Source organism: Mobula birostris, chromosome 2 (genome assembly GCF_030028105.1).
Source record: "Mobula birostris isolate sMobBir1 chromosome 2, sMobBir1.hap1, whole genome shotgun sequence".
NCBI lineage: Eukaryota > Metazoa > Chordata > Chondrichthyes > Myliobatiformes > Myliobatidae > Mobula > Mobula birostris.
This window is the reverse complement of record NC_092371.1, coordinates 110,987,301-111,012,429: the sequence shown is the minus strand read 5'-3', so window position 1 is coordinate 111,012,429 and position 25,129 is coordinate 110,987,301. Positions and strand designations below refer to the sequence as shown.

At 42.4% G+C, this 25,129-nt stretch overlaps 1 protein-coding gene across 1 annotated transcript; it reads left to right on the top strand.

The window, feature by feature from the left end:
- Positions 1–5,637: 5,637 nt before the first annotated feature.
- Positions 5,638–25,128, top strand: ostm1 (osteoclastogenesis associated transmembrane protein 1). Its single transcript, XM_072246141.1, has 6 exons — positions 5,638–6,091; positions 15,945–16,059; positions 19,750–19,847; positions 22,032–22,157; positions 23,353–23,518; positions 24,657–25,128. Exons 1-6 carry the CDS (start codon positions 5,696–5,698, stop codon positions 24,698–24,700), a joined length of 945 nt encoding a protein of 314 aa, XP_072102242.1. The 5' UTR covers positions 5,638–5,695; the 3' UTR covers positions 24,701–25,128.
- Position 25,129: the final 1 nt, after the last annotated feature.

The window sequence follows — 25,129 nt, the reverse complement described above, 5'->3', positions numbered from 1 at the left end:
CTATGGAATTTGTTGCCACGGGCAGCAGTGGAGGCCAAGTCATTGGGTGTATTTAAGGCAGAGATTGATAGGTATCTGAGTAGCCAGGGCATCAAAGGTTATGGTGAGAAGGCGGGGGAGTGGGACTAAATGGGAGAATGGATCAGCTCATGATAAAATGGCAGAGCAGACTCGATGGGCCAAATGGCCGAGTTCTGCTCCTTTGTCTTATGGTCTTATCAGGTGTTCCTTTAACATATGGAGAGCCCCCACCACCTTCTCCTTCCATGGCCCCCCCTTAGTAAAATATCATCAATGTAATGTTCACCTTGTGTGCTGTGCAAGAGAGAGCATTGATCCTGGCCCTGAACCACCAAAGAGCGACACTGGGTTGGGCTGTGAATGTACCCTTGGGAAAGTCTGGTAAATGTGTACTGCCTTCCCTACCACCAAGTGAAAGCAAACATCCTGTGAGCTTACATCCAACGGAACTGAGAAGAAGGCATTAGACAGGTCAGTCACAGCATACCACTCGTTTCCATCAGGGTAATGACTGCGGCTAAGGTCAGTGTATGCTTGTTTAACTGTTGATGGTCAGTTATCATGCTCCCACTACAGCTCCCATCTCATTTCCTCACTGGCAAAACAGGACTGTTGTACTGTGATATGGCTGGTCTTACCAAGCAGTGTCATTCCGATTCCCTAAGGGTCTCCGTTATTTCTTTGTGTCCCCTCGGATTCTATACCAGAGGGGTAGGACCAGAGGGCAAAGCCTCAGAGGGACATCCCTTTAGAACAGAGATTCTGAGAATTCTTTAGCCAGAGGGTGGTGAATCTGTGGAATTCATTGCCCTGGACGGCTGTGGAGGCCAAGTCATTGAGTATATTTAAAGCAGAGGTTGATAAGTTCCTAATTAGTCAGTGGGTCAAAGGTTACAAGGAGAAGGCAGGAAAATGGAGCCCTCTGACCCTCAACATAGGTGCCCCTCAGGGCTGTGTACTAACCCCTTCCTTTACTCTCTGTATACCCATGACTGTGTCGCCACCCACAGCTCCAATCTGCTAATTAAATTTGCTGACAACACTACACTGATTGACCTAATCTCAAATAATAATGAGGCAGCCTACAGAGAGGAAGTCATCACCCTGACACAGTGGTGTCAAGAAAACTACCTCTCCCTCAATGTCATAAAAATAAAGGATCTGGTTGTGGACTACAGGAGGAATGCAGACCCTATTGACATCAATGGATCTGGGGTTGAGAGGGTGAACAATTTTAAGTTCCTCAGCATAAACATCACTGAGGATCTCACATGGGCTGTACATACCGGATCTGTGGTCAAAAAGGCACAACAGCACCTCTTTCACCTCAGACAGTTGAAGTTTGGTATGGGCCCCCAAATCCTAAGAATTTTCTGTAGGGGCACAACTGAGAGTATCCTGACTGGCTGCATCACTGCCTGGTATGGGAACTGTATTCCCCCAATTGCAGGACTCTGCAGAGAGTGGTGTGGACAGCCCAGCGCATCCGTAGATGGGAACTTCCCACTATTCAGGACATTTACAAACACAGGTGTGTAAAAAGGGCCCAAAGAAGCCTTGTCATCCCAACCACAAACTGTTCCGGCTGATACCATCTGGGAAATGGTACCACAGCATAAAACCCAGGACTAACTGGCTCCAGGACAGCTTCTTCCACCAGGCCAGCAGACTGATTAACTCATGCTGACACAACTGTATTTCTGTGTTATATTGACCATTTTGTTGTACATACTATTTATTATAAATTACTATAAATTGCACATTTAGATGGAGACGTAACGTAAAGATTTTTACTCCTCATGTTTATGAAGGATGTAAGTAATAAAGTCAATTTAATTCATTTCATGTACTCAGCCTGAAAAAAAGCAATACAATCTTCACATTGGACATGCTGAAAATGACCTCCTCTTCAGTACAATCACCTCGTTCCTGTATCGTGACCAGACCTGCGAACAATACTCAGGCTGTGGTCTAACTAGTGTTGTTTACTATCGTGGTGGTTAAAAATATCTTCCTGCAGCCTAGACCTTCTTTTTCACACACTTATCTGCTTTGGTGTCATTGGAAAACATCTTACTGGCAGATCCTCCATGTATCCAATAGATAGAACGTTAAATACTGTATAAGGACTCAAATGCAGAGCCTTGATAAATCTGACTGCATGTACCTTCCGGATTCCAACACGACCATCTATGATTCCCCTTTGCCTTCACCCACAGGGCCATATTTAATCCAACACCACTTCCATTTTATTTATCTGCTACATAGGAATTGGACTATCAAAGATCTTGCTTAAAATCCATATACCATCCATGTCATTACTCCTTGCTGCCAACTGGTGCCAGAATATAGAATTTAGTGCAGAAAACATACGGAATTCTCACAAGTTAGGCAACATTTGTAAGTGCCTTGAAGATGGCACTGTCATTAAAACTGCCATCATTCAGGCCAATCAGAAGCCATGGCTGACGGCAAAGGTGCTGAAAGAATGGAATGCTATTTTCAGTGTTGCTGCTGTGCCTTCACATGCCATCAGGAAGGCAAAACACAGAGAATTTACAGCATTTCTGTTATAGCAGGGGCACACGGTGAATGTGGCAGGGTACTCAGACCATAATGGACTATAAGACCATACTGCATGTCAATGACAGTGACGTCTCTCTTCCTGATGTGTTGAATGTCTTCTACGCATGGTTTGATGCACTGAATGTTGTGTCGGTGAGGAAGGTCCCCTCTTCCTGCACCCCCCCCCCCCACCGAGGAGCAGGAGCAGGTGCTTTGGCCACAACTGATGCGAGGAAGACCTACACAAAGCTGCAGGGCCTGACAACTTATCTGGTTGGGTGCTCAGAGACTGCGCGGCCCTGCTAGCAGATGTTCTCACAGACACCTCTAACATCTCTGGGACAATCCACTGTCCCCTCAGGCTTCATGACCACCACGAACATCCGGCCCAAGAGGCTGACAGTAACCTGCCTTAATGACTACTGTCCAGTGGCACTGACCTCAATAATAATGAAGTGCTTTGAGCAGCTGGTCATAAACTGCATCAGATCCTGCCTTCTCACTACATTGTACCCCTATCAGTTTGCACATCACCCAAATCGCTCCACCAATGATGCAATAGCCTCTACTGTCTACTCAGTCCTGTCCCATTGGAGAATGGTGTCTCCTATGTCAGAATGCTGTCCCTCGACTTCAGTTTGGTGTCTAATATGATCATTCCTCAGACCCCGGTAGATAAACTGTCACAGACCCATGGAGGCAGTTTCTTTGGCTCACGTGGTCTGTGGCAGACTCGCCCCATCCACCTGCATCATGATCACAGCCCTCCACACCTCTCATCCAGGCACCTATCTCACTTCTCTCAAATCGAACCACTTCTGCAGGCAGCTCGTTCCACACTTGTACCACCTTCTCGGTGAAGAAGATCCCCCTCAGATTCTCCTTAAATGTCCCACCTTTCATCCTGTACCTGTGAACTATAGTTCTAGTCTCATCCAACCTTAGAGGTAAAAGTCTGCAGGCATTTATCCTATCTATACCCCTCATAATTTTGTGTTGGTCTCTAAGATCACCCTCATTCTCCTATACTCCAGTGAGTAAAGTCTGAATCTAGTTAACCTTTCACTATAACTCAAACCCCCAAGTCCCAATAATATCCTTGTAAATTTTCTCCACACTCTTTCAAATTTATTGATATCTATCTTATAGGTAGGTGACCAGAACTGCCCGCAGTACTCCAAACTCGGCCTCACCAATGTATTATAAAACTTCATCTTAACATCCCAGTGACTGTACTCAGTTCTTTAACTCATGGAGGCCAACGTGCCAAAAGCTGTCTTCATGATCCTTTCTACCTGTCCATGTACTAACACCTGCCTCAGTAACTGGATCTTGGACTTTCTGATGGAGTGACTGGAGACAGTCTGTGTTGGCAGCAACATCTCTAGCACCACCACACTGAGTGCCAGCACTCCCCGGAACTGTTCACACAGCTGATGTATGACTCTACTGCTGGATCCAACTCGAACCACATCATTAATTTCGCTGATGGCAAAACAGAGCTTGGCCCCATCGGCAATGACGATGCGTTGGCTACAGAGAGGAGGTGGAGCGGCTTGTAGACCGCTGCGAACACAACAACTTGAGTCTCAATGTGGGCAAAACTAAAGGGATGTTTGTGGACTTCAGGAAGGAGCAGGTTGACCATTCCCCGCTGCACACCAATGGCTCCTCTGTGGAGAGAGTCAGGAACGCCAATGCACATCACAGATGATCTTACCCGGTCCCACAACACCACCTCTTTAGTCAAGAAAGCACAGCAGTGCCTTCACTTCCTGAGGAGACTAACCATATCCTACTGGAATACTACTGGAGTGCCCTGACCAGCTGTATCACCGTCTGGTATGGAAATTGCAAGGCATCTGACCGCAAGATCATGTAAGGGACTCAGAGAGCTGCTGAGAGAATCATTGGAGTCTCTCCCACCACCCCCAGCCAGGACACGCACCAGAAACAGTGCATTCACAGAGCCCTCGGCATCGTCAGGGCCCCTCCCTTTAGTTCCACAATCTCTTTGACCTCCTGCCGTCAGGCAAAAGGTACCGCAGTATAAGAACAGGGACCTAGGCTGGGTGACTGCTTCTTTCCTCAGGCTGTGAGACATACGAATACTCTGCCTCCGCCCAGTACACATTATTTATGACGGCACCGGTAGGAGTAATACTGTTATAAATGTCGTAGGTGCACTTCATGTCTACTTTAAAGTAAATTTTATTATAAAAGTCACCATATACAACCCCAAGATTCAATTTCTTGCAGGCATACTCAATAAATCCATAATAGAATAACTGTAATAGAATCAAAGAAAGACCGCACCAGCTTGGGCACTCAACCAGTGTTCAAAAGACAACAAACTGTGCAAATACAGAAAGAAAGAAAGAAAAAGTAATAAATAAATAGAGAACGTGACATGAAGAGTCCTTGAAAGTGAGTCCCTTGGTTGTGGGAACATTTCAATGTTGGGGCGAGTGAAGCTGAGTGAAGTTATCCCCTTTGGTTCAAGAGCCTGATGGTTGAGGGTTAGTAACTAGCACACCGAAAGAATACTATTTTTTAAATCTGTTAATATTATCTTATGATTTGCATGTGATCTGTGTTTTGCATCTTCGTCTCTGAGGAACGTTGTTTCATTTAGCTGTAAACGTGCACAATTGAACGTTAATAAACCTGAACTTGAAAAGAAGCAGAATTAACATGTTAAATGACTTAGAAGCAGAAAAAGGGTTTTGTTGCAACCGATTTTAAGAAATCCGGAGGCGGGGGAAAACAAGGAGAAGAAAAAGACGATGTGGGATAAAATTAAATGTTACAGAGGTGATGCAATAACATTCATGCGGATACACGGGCATAGTGTTGCTACCATAAAACCAAAAGACTAGACATACTAGAAATTTAAAATAAAAACAGAAAGTGCTAGAGATGCTCAGCAAATCAAGCAGAATCCATTTAGAGAGAAAGAAAACTAACTTTTACGGTCAATGACAGCAACTAGAAACAGTCACGGGAGCACGTGACAAGTCACCCGCTGCCGTGACGTTAGCGCCGAGAGCCCCGCCCTCGGCGGCGGAGAACGAGTGCGCAGGCTCAGTACGGGTTTTGCGGCGCAGAGATGTTGGACGCCGTGTTGTTGAGCAGCTGTTTGCTGAGTTTGCTCAGGGAAGGGGCCTTTGGCCTCTCCTCATTCGCCGGACTACAGCCTGACTTCCTGCGGCACGGTAACAGCAACGCCGCCGCCGCCGCCTGGGGCGGTGCAGACGGGCCTGTGACACTCGGGCTGCGGGAAGACGGAAGCCCGGCCGGCTGGTGGATGACCTCTGCACTGTTGGACTCGGAGCCGTTGGAGGATCGGGCCGTGGACCCGAGGTGCCGGCAGTTACTGAACGAGTTCGGAGAGAGCTGCTCGACTGTGGTCAGCTGCGCGGTGAAGAACGCACGGCCGGTGCGGATCTGCGAGAAGTGTCTCTCCCAGTTCCACAACTTCTGGGATGTCTTCGCCAACCTCTCAGTACGTGCAAGGAAGCCGAGTGTTCCGGCCCGCTGGATTTGTACACAGTCTGTCTTCTTGGTTGTTTGTCTGTCAATTTAAATACTACTGCGCTTAGAGCAAATTGAAAAAGTGCAGAGGCAAGAGACGGCAGGGTACTGGGAAGCTCTAGATAAAATAGGCCTTAGCCAGCATGGTTTACTTAAGGGGAAATCTTGCCTGAAAAATCTGTTGGAATTCTTCAAGGAAATAACAGTCAGTATAGAGAAAGGAGATTCAGTGGATGTTGTTTACTTGGATATGTAGAAGGCCTTTGACTCTGGGACACTTAACTCTTTGTGTTTTTTTTATAAATGACTGGATGAGGAAGTGGAGGGATAGGTTAGAAAGTCTGCTGACAACACAAAGGTTGGGAGTGTTGTGGATAGTGTGGAGGGCTGTCAGAGGTTACAGCGGGACATTGATAGGATGCAAAACTGGGCTGAGAAGTGACAGATGGAGTTCAACCCAGATAAGTGTGAAGTGGTTCATTTTGGTAGGTCAAATATGATGGCAGAATATAGTATTAATGGGAAGACTCTTGGCAGTGTGGAGCATCAGAGGGATCTTGGGGTCCGAGTCCATAGGATGCTCCAAGCAGCTGCACAGGTTGACTCTGTGTTTAAGAAGGCGTACGGTGTATTGGCCTTCATCATTTGTGGAATTGAATTTAGGAGCCGATAGGTGATGTTGCAGCTATATAGGAATCTGGTCAGACCCCTCTTGGAGTACTGTGCTCAATTCTGGTCGCCTCACTACAGGAAGGATGTGGAAACCATAGAAAGGGTGCAGAAGAGATTTACAAGGATGTTGTCTGGATTGGGGAGCATGCCTTATGAAAACAGTTTGAACTCGGCCTTTTCTCCTTGGAGCGATGGAGGATGAAAGGAGACTTGATAGAGGTGTATAAGATTATGAGAGGCATTGCTCATGTGGATAGTCAGAGACTTTTTCTCAGGGCTGAAATGGCTGCCACAAGAGGGCACAGGTTTAGGGTGCTTGGGAGTAGGTACAGAGGAGATGGCAGGGGTAAGTTTTTTACGCAGAGTGGTGAGTGCGTGGAAACAGCTGCAGGCAATGATGGTGAAGGTGGATACGATAGGGCCTTTTAAGAGACTTTTGGATAGGTGCATGGAGCTCAGAAAAATAGAGGGCCTTGGGTAGCCCTAGTAATTTCTAAGGTAGGGACATGTTCGGTACAACTGTGGGCTGAAGGGCCTGTATTGTGCTGTAGATTTTCTATGTTTCTAAGATGCTGTACATGAGGCTACAAGATAAGAGCGCATGGTATTACAGGAGAGATACTAGTATGGATAGAAGATTGGCTAACTGGCAGGAGGCAAAGTGTGGGAATAAGGGGAGCCTTTTCAGGTTGGCTGCTGGTGTCTAGTGGGGTTCTGCAGGGGCTGGTATTGGGACCGCTTCTTTTCACGTTATATGTCAATGATTCACACAATGGAATTGATGGCTTTGTGGACAAGTTTGTGGGTGATACAAAGATAGGTGGATGGGCAGGTAATGTTGACAAAGCAGGGAGTCTGCAGAAGGATTTAGACAGATTAAGAGAATGGGCAAAGAAGTGGCAGATGGAACATAGTGTAGGCTATTTTCTAAAATTGGTAAATCAGAGTGTAATGCACTTTGAGGGTATACAGGTGTAGACTATTTTCTAAAATTTGCAAATTAGAGGTGCAGTGGGGCTTGGGAGCCCTCATTCATGATTGCCTAAAGGTTAACCTGCAAGTTGAGTCAGTAGTAAGGAAGGCAAATGCAATGATGGCATTTATTTCGCAAGGACTAGAATATAAAAGCATGGATGCAGTGCTGAGGCTTTATAAGGCATTGGTCAGACCACGCTTGGAATATTGTAAGCAGTTTTAGAGTTCAAAGTCAATTTGTTATCAAAGTACATACATGTTACCATATAGAGCCCTGAGGTTCACTTTCTGGCGGGCAATCGCGGTAAATACAAGAAACACAATTGAAGTTGGTAACATCATCTCTTATCTAAGAAATGATTTGCTGGCATTGGAGAGGGTCTGGAAGAGGCTATGAGAATGATCCTGGGAATGAAAGGGTTAACATATGAAGCCTGATGGCCTAGGAGTTTAGAGGAATGGGGGGGGGAATCTATCAAATATTGAAAGGTTGAGATAAAGTGGATGTGGAGAGGATGGTTTTGATCGTGGGGGAGTCTAGGACCAGTGGGTACAGCCTCAGAATAGAGGGATGTGCCTTTAGATGAGAGATGAGGAATTTCCTTACCTAGAGGGTGGCAAAACTGGAATACATTGCCAAAGACAGCTTTGGTGGCTGTCATTGGGTGTATTTAAAGCGGATTGATTACTGAGGGTATCAGAGGTTACAAGAAGAAGGCAGGAGAATGGGGTTGAAGGGTATAATAAATCAGCCATGATGGAATCGTGGCGCAGACCCAGTGGGTGAATGGCCTAATTCTGCTCCCATGTCTTGTGGTCCTATGTTGGTATCTGGAGCAATGAAAGACTGGAGGAACTCAACAGGTCAGGCAGCATCGATGGAGTGAAATAAACTGTTGTCGTTTCAGGTCCAGATGAAGTTTCTCAATTGGAAATGTTGACTGCCCATTTCCCTCCATTGGTGTTGTCCATCTCGCTGATTTCCATAAGCTGGAAAAGTGTCTGCTTCGTGTTCTCTTTGCCCTCTTGGCTCCTACCAACTTCAGCCTTAATGTAATTAATATAAAAATGAGGTTCAGTTGTGATAGTTAGTATTGAGTGATTCCATAAAATCTTTGTGTAGGATCATAGAAAATTTGTGACATCGGAGGGTGTCCGACCCGTTGCATCTGCGCCTTGAAAATGTTCTGCAACCCCTTGCCACTTTCTCACTTAAGGTCAGTAGGTCACAGCTCATTGAGACTCCTGCCATCATATGGGAGAAAAAGTCGTTCTCTTAATTGTATCTAATGTAGCAATTCAAATACTTGCTGAGCAAAGTAGTGTATTTCTTCCAATATATATCATTCAGTCTTCTCAATGTGGTCTCCACTATGCTGGAGAAACCAAATGTAGATTGAGAGTCCAGTTTGTGGAGCACCTGCAGTCAGTCTGTGAGAGCAGTTGTAAGCTTCTTGCTTGTTATTTCATGCTTGTTTCCGTGTCTGTATTCTTACTTTTCAAAGACTGAATTTCATAGCATTTATGAACAAAGGAGCATGGTCTGTCACCCTATCTGACCAGGTGACCATGTTTCTAATTTATCCCCAGGGCAATGTTGGCCTTGTGCTTACAGTGATAATTCATTTGTTCTGCCCTCCCCTGCATTTTAATTGCAATTTGATATTAGCTTGGTTTGTCTGTATTCCAGTTGTAATGAAGGGTCTTTGACTTGAAACTTCAGCTTTTCGTTCCACATTTGCTGCCTGATGTGCTGACAATGTTTTGGTTTTGCTTGAGCTGCAAGGGACATTGTGTGGCTGAATGGCCTAATTCTGCTTTGTTACCATCGCAAAAGAAATTTGTGTAAGACTATTTTCTGTTGTATCTATGCGTAACTTCATATCTTTGCTCCTATTTAATCCCTTTCCCCAGCTATGCTATATTTGGGGAAATCTAACTATCCTCTTTTTAAAAAAAACTTTAAATTAGATAAAGATAAAATCCTCAATTGTATAGGTTATACTGTAATGAGTGTACTCTGGACTTTGTACCCTTATTCAAAAGAGGGCACAGTATCCATTGTTTCTGTGTGAGATCGTGGCATTGATCTTGATGTAATGTAAATTGAAAATACTAAACAATGAAGTCAGCAACATTAAGGCTTTAGAGTTGCAAGAAGATTTGACTGAATGTCATCTTAATGGAGAGTATGTTGAAATTGTAATCTCCAACACGGACTGCACCTTCTGCTTTCCATTAAGAAACTTATCCAAAACTCTGCTAATTGTGTATGGTCCTGTTTATCTTTTGTCTTTCCTCATAGACCACATTATGTTAAAAGTCCAATTGTTTTCATATATTCTTGCCCTGTTTTGATTTTTCCACATTGGTGGTTCTACCTTAGGCTGTTAAGGCTTAAACCCAGGAACTCTTTATAATTTTTTGTTTCTCCTATTCCTTTAAAAATGTAAGTGCAACTGTAGCAACTCATCTTTTATACCTTTATCAGAAATTCACCAAGATTCAGATATTGATGCAACTGGAAATTAAAGTAATATTGGTGAGCTGTGATGCCTCATGTAGATAATAGATAGTGAATTGTAGATAATAAATTGAGTTAGTCATACAATAGCTGGAAATTGGTCAAATAAACTGCTGTTTTGGTTGATGTCTCTTCAGTTTTGTAATGCAAAAGGTTGGGTTTTGTGGGATCAGGTAGTGATCCTCTTTGTTACATAATACTTGTCCTCTGTCCAGTTCTTGCAACCTCAGTGTTAATATAAGACCAAAAGATATAGGAGCAGAAGTAGGCCATTCGTCCCATCCAGTCTGCTCCACCATTCAACCATGGGCTGATCCAATTCTTCCAGTCATCCCCACTCCCCTACCTTCTCCCCATACCGTTTGATGCCCTGGCTAATCAAGAACCTATCTATCTTTACTAATGAGTTGGTCTCCACAGCCACTTGTGGCAACAAATTCCACAGATTTACCACTCTCTGACTAAAGTAATTTCTCCACGTCTGTTCTAAATGGACGTCCTTCAATCCTGAGGTCGTGCCCTTTTGTCCTAGACTCCCCTACCATAGGAAATAACTTTGCTATATCTAATTTGTTCAGGCTTTTAACATTCAGAATGTTTCTATGAGATCATAGAAACACAAAAAACCCTACAGCACAATACAGGCCTTCGGCCCACAAAGCTGTGCTAAACATGCCCTTATCTTAGAGATTACCTAGGGTTACCCATAGCCCTCTATTATTCTAAGCTCCATGTACCTATCCAGGAGTCTCTTAAAAGACCCTATCGTATCCACCTTCACCACTGTCGCCGGCAGCCCATTCCACGTGCTCAGCACTCTCTGCATTTATATATTAAAAAAATCTTACCCCTGACATCTCCTCTGTACCTTCTTCCAAGCACCTTAAAACTATGCCCTCTTGTGCTAGCCATTTCAGCTCTGGGAAAAAGCCTCTGACTATCTACATGATCATTGCCTCTCATCATCTTATTCACTTCTATCAGGTCAACTCTCATCCTCCGTCACTCCGAGAAAAGGCAGAGTTCACGCAACCTATTCTCATAAGGCATACTCTCCAATTCAGGCAACATCCTTGTAAATCTCCTCTGCACCCTTTCCATTGTTTCCACATCCTTCCTGTAGTGAGGCGACCAGAACTGTGCATAGTACTCCCAAGTGGGATCTGACCAGGGTCCAATATAGCTGCAGGATTACCTCTCAGCTCCTAAACTCAATCCCACGATTGATGAAGGCCAATGCTCCATATGCAGCCTTAACCACAGAGTCAACTTGCGCAGCAGCTTTGAGTGTCCTATGGACTCAGACCCCAAGATCCCTGTGATCCTCCACACTGCCAAGAATCTTACTGTAGAGAATACTATATTCTGCCATCATATTTGACCTACCAAAATGAACCACCTCCAACTTATCTGGGTTGAACTCCATCTGCCACTTCTCAGCCCAGTTTTGCATCCTATCGATGTCCCGTTGTAACCTCTGACAGCCCTCCACACTATCCACAACACCCCGAACCTTTGTGTCATCAGTGAATTTACTAACCCATCCCTCCACTTCCTCATCCAGGTCATTTATAAAAAATCACAAAGAGTAGGGGTCCCAGAACAGATCCCTGAGGCACACCACTGGTGACCGACTTCCATGCAGAATATGACTTGTCTACAACCACTCTTTGCCTTCTGTGGGCAAGCCAATTCTGGATCCACAAAGCAATGTCCCCTTGGATCCCATGCCTTCTTGCTTTCTCAATAAACCTTGCATAGGGTACCTTATCAAATGCCATGCTAAAATCCATATACACTACATCTACTGCTCTACCTTCATTAACGTGTTTAGTTACATCCTCAGAAAATTCTATCAGGCTCATAAGGCACGACCTGCCTTTGAGAAAGCCATGCTGACTATTCCTAATCATATTATGCCTCTCCAAATGTTCATAAGTCCTGCCAGTCAGGATCTTCTCCATCAACTTACCAACCACTGAAGTAAGACTCACTGGTCTATAATTTCCTGGGCTGTATCTACTCCCTTTCTTGAATAAGGGAACAACATCCGCAACCCTCCAATCCTCTGGAACCTCTCCTGTCCCCATTGATGATGCAAAGATCATTGCCAGAGGCTCAGCAATCTCCTCCCTCGCCTCCCACAGTAGCCTGGGGTACATCTCGTCCAGTCCCGGCGACTTATCCAACTTGATCCCACCCCCATTCTCCTGAACTCCAGGGAATACAACCGAAAAGCTGCCAGACGTTCCTCATACAGTAACCCTTTCATTCCTAATATGTTCATTTATTGATGATTGCTTAGTAGGCCCTCTGTTAGATGATGCGTCCTAGCTATGCAAGCCCGTATGCAGGTATGAAATGGAGAGTTAGCTGCTGCCCATGTAGCAGACTCACTCCTCTTCACACAGCTATTAATTCCAAAAGAATGGCTGAGACCGACACAGTTTAACACCAATGGTGTCACAGGAGTTGCCAGTCAGCATGGAACTCAATGTAAGACTACCTTAAGACTCCAGCTCTGGATTTTTCCTCAGCACTTACTCCTGAAACCATCCGCGTGAGTGGATATAGCCGCAAGGCGGCCAAGCTTTGAGATCAGTTTTCCTTCTAGATGAGCTGCCAACCACAACTGACAAGCCCCATCTGCCTGAAGCGACTGGTTTTAAGATGCTGGTAACCTGTCTTTGCCCCTTTCCCTATCAGTAGAAACTGTTCCACTGAGATTAGTGGCTAAGCCACACGTAAAGGCCGGAAACTGGTTTGGTTGTCAGGGGCTATTTGTGATATGTACCATTGGGAGCATTTATAGGTAGTGGGAGTTTATCTCTGCTACCTTCCCTGGCTATGACCACCTTGGGGAATCTGATTGCTTAAACTACTGTCTTAATGATGAGGAGATAGTGAGGAATGAGACCTGCATAGATCAGCCAAGATCATAGTAAATGGCAGGCAGGCTGAATAGGCCTCATGTCCGACTCTGAATTTCTTATGTTGTGCTTTTGTGTGGTGCCTTTGTCGTCCTCCACTGCCAAGCTTTTATTTTCCTGATCAATGAACGTGCCCTGCTAGCCATACAGCCAGGCAACCTACGGAAGCAATTCTCCCTGTCAGGGGTTCCCCTGGGGTCCTGGGTAAGAGTCTATGGCATAAAAAAGAGCTGGGAGCCCTGATGTTAGATTTTTTTATTGGCTAATATGTTAGATATGGTGAAGAATTGTCTATTCTCAATCATACTGTGATTAAGTTTAGCAAAGAACATAAGGGAGAAATGTAAAACTGCTGCTGGTTTTGATTTAGACAGGTCTAAGACAGATTGAGTAAGAAAAACTGAGCAAATCTAATAGATGAAACCACTGTGGAGCTATAGGGGATATTCACATTTACTGTGAGACTGAACTAATTTATACCCCTAAAGAACAAGAGCTGCAGTTGCCAGATAACAACCTCAATTGACCAAGGTATTGGAAGTAAAAAGCAAAAAGTTAAAATCTGGTATAGATCCTGGCAAAAATGTTGAATATAGTGAAAATAGAAAATGCTAATCAGTTCAGGCAGCACCTGTGAAAAGAGAAACAGGTTGAAGGTCAAAGTCACTTCTTCAGAACTGTTAAACAGAAATCAAGTTAGTTTTAAGTTGCCGTGAAAGTGAGGACAGGTGGGTTAGAGGAAATATCTGAGGATAGGACCAAAGTTATCGCGAGGATATCATCTGGCTGAACCGTTAATGGAGTTGTTTGAAGGGGAAAATAAGAACAAAAGGTATGAGGGCAGTCGGATGATGATAATACAGACACAAGTGTGAAAATGAGCAAAATACAGGGCCCTCGGGCATGCCTGCCTTGTCCCTTAATCCTACATTTCGTTTTCATTTTCAGTAACTTGAATAATCACTTGGTGCTACGAACAGGAAGGCACCATTAATATCCTGTTCTCAACCCCTCTACTACTTATAAAATGGCATTAGGGCATTGTTATTGCATAGAAGGGGTGGAGGAATTAGCCATTCACAGAGTGAACCTATCCTGCCTATAGTATCAAGGTCAATTAATATACCATCAGGATACTCTGGGAATGTCAACAGGTCTACATTATTAGAAGAATGCCAGCGTTTTATTTTAGTAAATTGGTAAAGGGAAGTTTCTGCAGAATTCTCTGAAGTCATATTTCTCCATTTGCTGGGAATTGAGCAATAGTGGAAACCATGTGATTGTCATTAGCAATATGCAATGCCAGTCAGGAGCTTGACAAGCCATTTCCAGCAATTTGTATTTTTTTTATGATCAGCAACATTTGCAGTTCTGTAGACAAGCCACATTTTCTGGTAGTGGTTTTAGCATTTTAATTTTGAGGCGTGCACTGCCATTCCCAATTCCATTGGAATTCTCAACCTGAGTATCTCCGCACAACACACACAAAATGCTGGAGGAATTCTGCAGGCCAGGCAGCATTTTTGGAAAAGAGTACAGCCGACGTTTTGGGCCAAGACACTTCAATAGGACTGGAGGAAAAAAAGATGTGTCAGATATTGGGGGAAGGGAGGAAGAAACAGAAGGTGATAGGTGAAACCTGGAGGCGGGAGGGGTGAGGTAAAGAGCTGGAAGGTTGATTGGTGAAAGAGATAAAGGGTTGAAGAAGGGGGAATCTGATTGGAGAGTACTGAAGGCCATGGAAGAAAGGGAAGGGGGAGGAGCACCAGAGGGAGGTAATGGGCAGGTCAGGAGATGAGGTGAGAGAGGGGAATGGTGAAGGGGGGGCTTTACCGGAAGTTTGAGAAATTGATGTTCATGCCATCAGGTTGGAGGCTACCCAGACGGAGTACAAAGTGTTGCTTCTCCAACTTGAGTGTGGCCTCATCGGGACAGTAGAGGAGGCCATGGACTGGCATATGGTAATGAAAGGTGGAATTAAAATGAGTGGCCACTGCTTTCTCTGGCAGATGGAGCATAAGTACACAGCGAAGCGGTTTTCCAATCTACGTTGGGTCTCACTGATATACAGGTGGCTGCACCAGGAGCACTAGATATAATAGGTGACCCGACAAGACTCTCAAGTGAAGTGTCACTTTGCCTAGAAGGACTGTTTGGGTCCCTGAATGGTAGTGAGGGAGGAGGTGTCGGGGCAAGTGTAGCACTTGGTTTGCTTGCAAGGATAAGTGCCAGGAGGGAGATCAGTGGGAAGGGATGAATGGATAAGGGAGTCGCGTAAGGAGTGATCCCTGCAGAAAGCAGAACATGGGGGTGGAGGGAAAGATGTGTTTTGTAGTGGATCCCACTGGAGATGGCTGAAATTACAGAGAATTGTGTGCTGGATGCAGAGGCTAGTAGGGTGGTAGATGAGGACAAGGGGAGCCCTATCCCTGGTGGGGTGGCAGGAGGGTGGGGTGAGTGCAGATCTGTGCAAAATGGAAGAGATGCAGTTGAGAGCAGCGTTGATGGTGGAGGAAGGGAAGCCCCTTTGAAGAAGGACATCTCCTTAGTTACACAAAATGCTGGAGGAACTTAGCAGGCCAGGTGGTTGTGAGGAATTCTATCAGTATACTGAATATAAATTCTATATGTTTTAATACTTGGGTTATTGAAGTGATTTTCTGTTGCTCCATTAATTGAACTGTCTTTTATTTATGCAAATACCTGATCTTTGGCTTTTTCAGAAAGACTCAGAGAACGTTAGTTGTTCAACCCAACTTTTGAGATCTGATCGTTTGCAAATAGTCCTGATGACACGGAACTCTCTGCAGTCAATTTGGACTAAATCCCAGTGTGATGGTATGCCTCCTTTCAATAATCATAGTTGATTCCTTTCAGGTTATACTGACTGAATTAATTCTATATTCATCCCTCACACTTTTGTCTTCTGGTTGCCCTGTTCTTTCTGATGCACTGTGCTTCATGGAGGATGCCACATGAGTCTAGCTTTTATTAGAGTGACATAGTTAATTCAGAAACAAAGGTTCTGAAATTAAAGAGGGGTAACTTTGAAGGTATGAGACGTGAATTAGCTAAGATAGACTGGCAAATGACACTTAGATTGACGGTAGATATGCAATGGCAAGCATTTAAAGGTTGCATGGATGAACTACAACAATTGTTCATCCCAGTTTGGCAAAAGAATAAATCAAGGAAGGTAGTGCACCCGTGGCTGACAAGAGAAATTAGGGATAGTATCAATTCCGAAGAAGAAGCATACAAATTAGCCAGAGAAAGTGGCTCACCTGAGGGCTGGGAGAAATTCAGAGTTCAGCAGAGGAGAACAAAGGGCTTAATTAGGAAGGGGAAAAAAGATTATGAGAGAAAACTGGCAGGGAACATAAAAACTGACTGTAAAAGCTTTTATAGGTATGTAAAAAGGAAAAGACTGGTAAAGACAAATGTAGGTCCCCTACAGACAGAAACAGGTGAATTGATTATGGGGAGCAAGGACATGGCAGACCAATTGAATAATTACTTTAGTTCTGTCTTCACTAAGGAGGACATAAATAATCTTCCAGAAATAGTAGAGGACAGAGGGTCCAGTGAGATGGAGGAACTGAGCGAAATACATGTTAGTAGGGAAGTGGTGTTAGGTAAATTGAAGGGATTGAAGGCAGATAAATCCCCAGGGCCAGATGGTCTGCATCCTAGAGTGCTTAAGGAAGTAGCCCAAGAAATAGTGGATGCATTCGTGATAATTTTTCAAAACTCGTTAGATTCTGGACTAGTTCCTGAGGATTGGAGGGTGGCTAATGTAACCCCACTTTTTAAAAAAGGAGGGAGAGAGAAACCGGGGAATTATAGACCGGTTAGCCTAACGTTGGTGGTGGGGAAACTGTTGGAGTCAGTTATCAAAGATGTGATAACAGCACATTTGGAAAGCGGTGAGATCATCGGACAAAGTCAGCATGGATTTGTGAAAGGAAAATCATGTCTGACGAATCTCATAGAATTTTTTGAGGATGTAACTAGTAGAGTGGATAGGGGAGAACCAGTGGATGTGGTATATTTGGATTTTCAAAAGGCTTTTGACAAGGTCCCACACAGGAGATTAGTGTGCAAACTTAAAGCACACGGTATTGGGGGTAAGGTATTGATGTGGATGGAGAATTGGTTAGCAGACAGGAAGCAAGGAGTGGGAATAAACGGGACCTTTTCAGAATGGCAGGCGGTGACTAGTGGGGTACCGCAAGGCTCAGTGCTGGGACCCCAGTTGTTTACAATATATATTAATGACTTGGATGAGGGAATTAAATGCAGCATCTCCAAGTTTGCGGATGACACGAAGCTGGGTGGCAGTGTTAGCTGTGAGGAGGATGCTAAGAGGATACAGAGTGACTTGGATAGGGTGGGTGAGTGGGCAAATTCATGGCAGATGCAATTTAATGTGGATAAATGTGAAGTTATCCACTTTGGTGGCAAAAATAGGAAAACAGATTATTATCTGAATGGTGGCTGATTAGGAAAAGGGGAGGTGCAACGAGACGTGGGTGTCATTATACACCAGTCATTGAAAGTGGGCATGCAGGTACAGCAGGCGGTGAAAAAGGCGAATGGTATGCTGGCATTTATAGCGAGAGGATTCGAGTACAGGAGCAGGGAGGTACTACTGCAGTTGTACAAGGCCTTGGTGAGACCACACCCGGAGTATTGTGTGCAGTTTTGGTCCCCTAATCTGAGGAAAGACATCCTTGCCATAGAGGGAGTACAAAGAAGGTTCACCAGATTGATTCCTGGGATGGCAGGACTTTCATATGAAGAAAGACTGGATGAACTGGGCTTGTACTCGTTGGAATTTAGAAGATTGAGGGGGGATCTGATTGAAACGTATAAAATCCTAAAGGGATTGGACAGGCTAGATGCAGGAAGATTGTTCCCGATGTTGGGGAAGTCCAGAACAAGGGGCCACAGTTTGAGGATAAAGGGGAAGCCTTTTAGAAGCGAGATTAGGAAAAACTTCTTCACTCAGAGAGTGGTGAATCTGTGGAATTCTCTGCCACAGGAAGCAGTTGAGGCCAGTACATTGGCTATACTTAAGAGGGAGTTAGATATGGCCCTTGTGGCTACGGGGATCAGGGGTTATGGAGGGAAGGCTGGGGCGGGGTTCTGAGTTGGATGATCAGCCATGATCATAATAAATGGCGGTGCAGGCTCGAAGGGCCGAATGGCCTACTCCTGCACCTATTTTCTATGTTTCTATGTTTCTATTTGACTGGGCAAAGTACCAATGCATTTACTATTTCCTCTGTTGTTATCACTCTGTGTTTCCTATATTAACCTTTCCATTATAATTGTACAGAATTCTAACTGAATGACCAATGGAAGATAATTTGTTGCAATATAAAATAAGGTTATTTATTTTACCCTTCAATATTAATCTTAGCTAAGTTTATTTTAGCTGAGTGGTATAATCTTTGGCCTCAACTGTACAACATTTTGGATAATTTTGATTGCTGTAATGTACAAAAATATAAAATGTTAACTTCAAATGCACAGGGATGTAGTAAGTAGATGAACCAGTTAATTTGATATCTACAGATTGAGATGCTGTCAACCCTTTGAACATCAGTTATTTTTCATTTTACTTTGGCGTAGAGATCTTTGGAGGTGATAAGAAGAGGTAAATTAACCAGAGTCAAAGTGGGTAAAGGGGAGTAATGGAAAAATAATAAAACAGCAATTTGCAGTTTCTCTATGCATATGATGATTGTTCTACCCAAGATCATACCATGTAGTTTAAGACTTCCAATTACCCAAGCCTATGAAACAAGGTTATGAAGCTAGCAGTCAAAATCACTTCATTTACTTCATCTCCTCACACTGTGAAAATAGATGAGATTTTTAAAATGTCTTTTTAGAGGATTCTTTTAAAAATAAATTGCTGCTTAAACAACTAGAAAAAGGTGCCTTTCTCTTGTTTGATAGGCTGCAGCAGGTAAGATGCCTTAACCAGTGTCTTTTTCCAAACTCAGATACAATAGTAGGTCTATGCTCTTTACAAAGTAGGTTTACAAATATGACTTGTTACAAATTGTATCGTAAAGCATGATGTTGCCAATACCTTACAATGAAATGCAGTGTTATGAATATACGCTACTCACTTTCACAAATAGTCTCAATTTCACATTGAATTACTGGGAATATCAAGAGCGAACTCTTAAAGGTAGCTTCTTTAGCCAGAAAGTTTCTCGAGCATCTTTAAAAGACACTTTAATTCATCCTGTGCAAATATGAATGTTTTTTAAACTTGATATTAAAATGCTATATGGTATCAGGATTTTTGACTGATTTACTGTAAAGTTTCAAGTTGTGAAAAAGTTTGAGTTAACTAGAATACCTTCGTCAGGTTTGGGAAGGAAGGTGATAACCAGAATAATCTTAGTTCTGAATATTACAATATTTTAATTCCAGGTATGATGCGACTAAACATTTATTTCTTTATTTGCTAATCTGATATCCTTTTTCTCCACCACCTCCCCTTAACAGCCTGTTTAAATGAAAACAAAACAGCGCCATCGACTGATACTGTAATCTTTAAGAAGTTGCTGAATGATTCTCTGAATTGTTTTGAACAACACTCTTCGGTAACTTAAAAATCACTTGTTCTGCTGTTGTCATTGGAGTTTGGTGATGAATCAAAAGTGTCATTAAGCAACAGATGTTCATGTTTTCTATTCTTTCTCTGGCCCTGTTTTCACTTTGATCAGCTTGGCTGTATTGATTCTGAGACCAGTGCTTAGGCAATGTAGCATAGTTCAGCCTGCTCTTCCATACCTTCTTCCTAGCACCTAGCCCATAGACAATTAGAATCTTTGTGGATAGTTGAGATGTTAACTTTACGTTTTGGAGCAGCTATTAGTTTATTCTGCCAGCACTGGTACATTACAAGCTTGTAAGAAACTGACCTACTATGAAAGAAGAGATAAGTGACTGAAAGATAAGAAATTTAAATAGCCAGTCAAAGGGGAAAGATTTTCTGCAAATGCTGGAAATCCAAAGCAACGCACACAAAATTCTGGAAGAACCCAGCAGGTCAGACAACATCCATGGAAATGAACAAACAGTCAACATTTCGGGCTGAGACCCTTCTTCAGGTTTGGGAAGGAAGGGGGTGAAGCCAAGTAGGTGGGACAGGTAAAGGGCTGGAAAAGATAGGAGAGTGAACTATGAATGAAAGGGAAGAAGGAGCAGCTCCAGGGGGAGGTGATAGGAGGTTGAGGTAAGAGGCCAGAGTGGGGAAGAGAGAAGGGGGAAAGAAACAAATTACCAGGAGAAATCAATATTCATGCCATCAGATTGGAGGCTACCTAGCTAGAATATAAGCTGTTGCTCCTCCACCTTGAGAGTGGCCTCTTTGTGACAAAAGAAGAGGCTATGGGCCAACATGTTGGAATGGGGAGTGGAGAGGTGGCTTGATAGAGGTGTATAAGATAAGAGGCATAGATTGAGTGGACAGCCAGAGACTATCCCAGGGCAGAGCCGAAATGGGCAGTACAAGAGGAAATAATTTTAAGGTGATTGGAGAAAATTACAGGGAGACTATCAGAGTTAGTAGTTTTTTTTTTAACAAAAGAGTGGTGGATGGAAAGCACTGCTAGAGTTGGTCGTAGTGGCAGATACCACCAGTCCTGGCAGTGCATTTCATGTACCCACCATTCTGTTTTTTTTTCTAAAAGTCTAATATATTCAAGTTAACCAGGTTAACATACAAAAATTATTACCCCAAGTTCCCCACAGTTTGTTTTCTAGTATGTTTGATGGTGATCACAAAAGTTTTGCATTTTTCTCCCTAATCCCCAATTGCTTTCACCTTTTCAAAGTGCTTGAGAATATTCATATCCTGCCCAATTTCAGTAATAGTGTTCTTATCCCTGTTTCATACTGAAATGGATAAATGCCACATAATGTTCAGTGTATCCTGACAGGGGTAGTGCTTGTCAATGTATATGTAGCTTCCAGAAAATCCATGCATGGAAAGCCATCAGTGTCTAAAGTCTGCACAAAATAACACCTGCTTAATGCTTTTTACAAATTTTTAAGCAATTCAATTATCCCATGTCTTTTAAAGAGAGAAAGATCTACGGTAAACAATCTTCCCTTAAAAGACATTCACATTTTGTTCTCCAAGACTAAATGTTTTTTAGAGAACAAAACTCTCACCCATCTTTTCAAACATAGGACATTAAATAATAGTCATGTATTCTGAGCCAAGTAGTACTTGATATTTGCTGAATACCATCAGTGACTAAGGTTTTTAATGTTAATTAAGTTGATTGATGTAACCCGGTAACAGTTGTCTGTTCTTTTATATTGGGGAGCATATTTTGCTTGTGCTCAGAACATAACTTCAATATTAGATTATTTTTTATTATGTTAGCTTCAAAAGGTTCAATTTTCCATTTGCCAGGTATCCCTTTCTCATGGCTACATACTTGGTATATTTGCTCATTTCTAAACTCAGTTCTCAAACTCAGTTCTCAAAGTCACACTTTCCATTGTCAAAATTTAACTATTTTTTGACATTGTGACTATACCATAATTTCACACAATTATAGACTTAAATTCTGAGATTTTATAATTCAAGCTTTGTTTGTTATATTTTCCTGTTCTATATGGCATCTGGCTTTTGTTTTTAAACCATGTTTGTATGAACCCATATCAATGCTTTTTCTAGTTTCTGACCAATAGTCTGTTTCATCTGTTACATATTGACTTGGTGGTCTAAACTTTTATACTGTGAAATGATGATATTAAATTTTGTTTTGTAGAAACATCCAGTTCATAGCAACTATTCAGAAATTTGCATAAAGTGTAAAGTTTCTTACAAAAATTTGACTGAATACTATGATAGAATGGAAAAAAACAACAAGCTGTGCTTAGACATCATTGATGCAGTAAGTACAATGAAAATTATGATGTTTGTGCTGCCGAAAGTATAACAATTTAAGGTAGAAAATGCTGATAATATTCAACAAGTCAGGCAGCATCTGTGGAGAAAAAAAAACAAATTAAAATATTTGTGGAACTTGTCCATAATTGCTGCCTGAATTTAGTGTAGTTTGATTTTGATGTTTTGAAGCGAGTCATTTGGCATGTTTAAAGTGGTTCTTGGTCTTTTTCTCATGTTTTATGACATAGAAGGAAACCTTTCAGCCCATTAAGTTTATGCTGGTTCTTGGAGCAACCCAGCCAGTTCCACATGAAACTGTTAACTTTGGAGAAAACTATATGGTCAGAAAGAACACATAAATGTGAGCTAAGCTGGGTTGCTGGCCGTGTGAGACAGCGGCAACACTTGCTAAATCACTACACTACCCTTGGAACGAAGAACAGTACAGCATAGGAACAGACCCTTTAAGCCAGTGCTGACTGTGATGGTAATTTATGACTGGTCTGCCTGCACATGCTCTGTATTCCCTCCTTCCTATGCCTTTTTAAATGCATTTTAAATGTTGCTATTGTATCTGCTTCCACCACCTCTGCAGTGAGTTCCAGGCACCTGCCACTCTTTGTAAATAGAAAAAAACTTAATAGTTATTCATGGGTCAGTGCATTGCTGACTTCCAGCATTGCAAAATTATAGGCTTTCCCTGGGTTATGAGCTTCCAACGTAAGGTTACTTGTGCCTTTGAAGGCACAAATATTAAATTCAGAAGTCTGTACATGCATTCCTTCCTATGAAGGACAGAACTAGTTTCCTCTTTCATTTTTAGTAATTTAAAAAAAAAATTAGTTTTGTGCTTTTGATACCATTCATAACAAAACTGGAGCGGTATGGTAATACTGAGTGAATTTTTGTACAAGTCCAATGTAAGCTTGTGGACATCGGTAAAAATGGAATCTTTTCACTACCAGTTCAAATTTTTATAAATCCCCTTGTCATTAGTTTACAAAATACTTGAGAAGCTGCCCATGTTCTTTCACTTTATTTATTAATAGTTTTTTTTCCGTTCATCATGAATTGCATTGTACTGCTGCTGCTAAGTTAACAAATTTCACGACACATATCGGTGATATTAAACCTGATTCTGATTTACTTTAGCCTCAGTTTGATTCTTCCAAAAATATTCTTCTGTTTGGTGTTTTCAGATGAACTTGACGCGGCAACTATGGAGCAAAACTTATAACTGCACTGTCCGTTGTAATGATATCGTTCCAGTCATTGCAGTTTCAACGTTTCTTCTTTTTCTACCGGTTATCTTCTATCTCAGCAGCTTTCTTCACTCTGAGCAGAAGAAATTGAAACTTATAGAGCGTGAGTACATGCTATTTGGAGCTTCAAACTTAACGGTTTTTAACTGAAGCTAACTGCTAATGAGTTTTTGCATGTCTCTGCTGTTTGACTAGTATTACTATGAACTTCCTTCTTCAATTCCTATTCCAGGATGACCAGAGATGGTTCTGCCAATGTGGTTTGCATGAACATTCACATTATAGAGCCCCTTCCAAACACAAAATACCTGAATGTCTTTTCCCCAAATACTGTAATTTATGCCCTTGAGTCATGTTGATTGATGTCACAATTATACTGAAAGTGAGGTTCTGTTGTTCTAGTGAAGGAGTGAGGTAGCAGCAGAACCAGTGATAAATACAGATCACAACTAGAGAATAGTATTCTTTGTCAGAAGACACACCTTGCTGTACAATTACAACTCATTGTGATCAGCACAGTGAATTGTCAATTATTCCATTTCAGTCACATACAGTGCACTCATTGATTTTGGCCTGTTGACACAGTGGTAGGGAGCCAAAATTAGTTGAATTAGATGATGGAATATTTTCTTCTGCCTCGGTTAGAGCAGTGAGAGGTTAAAAAGCCTTGGGTTTGGCTGAGTAAGCCCAGGTACCAACCTTTTCACTGGCATATAAAATTCTGCACGTTGGCATATAAAATTCTGACGGGCTTGACAAAGCTAGCTTCTCCTTTAGAGAGTTTAGCAAAGATGCCAAAGCGTCAAGTTAATAGATCGGCTATTTTAAAAACTGAGACTTAAGTTCTACAGTGCCAAAACTGAGATGCGAAAATGTTATTTCCCTTGGTGTTGAGAATCTTGGAAATTTCGGCATCCTCTTGTGCTCCGGATTCTTACAGTTGTACAGCACCAAAATAGGCTCATTCAGCCCAATTTGTCCATGCTGACCAAGAATGTCTATTTTAGCTAATTCCATTTGCCTGTGTTTTATCCATATCCCTAAGCCTAGTTCTTGACTATATTTCAGACCAGGATTAATAGATTTTTGAACATAATTGATAGAGAAGATTAGAAGATTGAATGGAAAGATCACATTATTAAATTGTGGAGCAGGCTTGAAAGGTCAAATAGCCTGGTTGTGCTTTTTTTCATATTTTCTTGAGGTAACTGGACTAATTAACTTCTGTTATTTATTTGCAGCAAAACGTCTGAAACATTCCAGCAGCAACACCAGCATGCGTTGAAGAAAGACTTTTCTGAAAATTTGCTGATATATTAATATTGACCAGGGAAAGATGTGTATGAAACAAAAGATGAGGGTTTTGTAACAGCTATGAGAACATGGTCTTTGCATCTGTACTTGTTCTTAGTTCAATTATTTTGTCAGTATTTCAGAAATTGTCCTGAAAATTTGCACTTTGGAATTGTTACGATCACCTTTGTTATTTTTACAGCGTCTGTGGTCCCTTTTTTTTGACCAGCTAAACAGTTTTAGGTAGAGGGTTGCACCCGAGCAGAATGATTTAAACATTCAGTTTCAATTTAATTGGTGACATTTTATTTTTGTTTCTGCAATCAGTGTAGTTCTGCTAAAGTTCAGTAGATCTAGCTTCTGATTTAATGTTGATTTCCACTGTTTACATTTTAAAATAAAGCCATTGCACTGAAAGAAT

What these genes read in the sequence shown, in the direction of transcription:
- ostm1 (XM_072246141.1), top strand. Translation starts at nt 5,696, where the DNA reads ATGTTGGACGCCGTGTTGTTGAGCAGCTGTTTGCTGAGTTTGCTCAGG. An exon ending in GACTAAATCCCAGTGTGATG is followed by an intron (nt 16,060 to 19,749) that starts GTATGCCTCCTT and finishes TCCCCTTAACAG; the next exon opens with CCTGTTTAAATGAAAACAAA. An exon ending in GAAATTGAAACTTATAGAGC is followed by an intron (nt 23,519 to 24,656) that starts GTGAGTACATGC and finishes ATTTATTTGCAG; the next exon opens with CAAAACGTCTGAAACATTCC.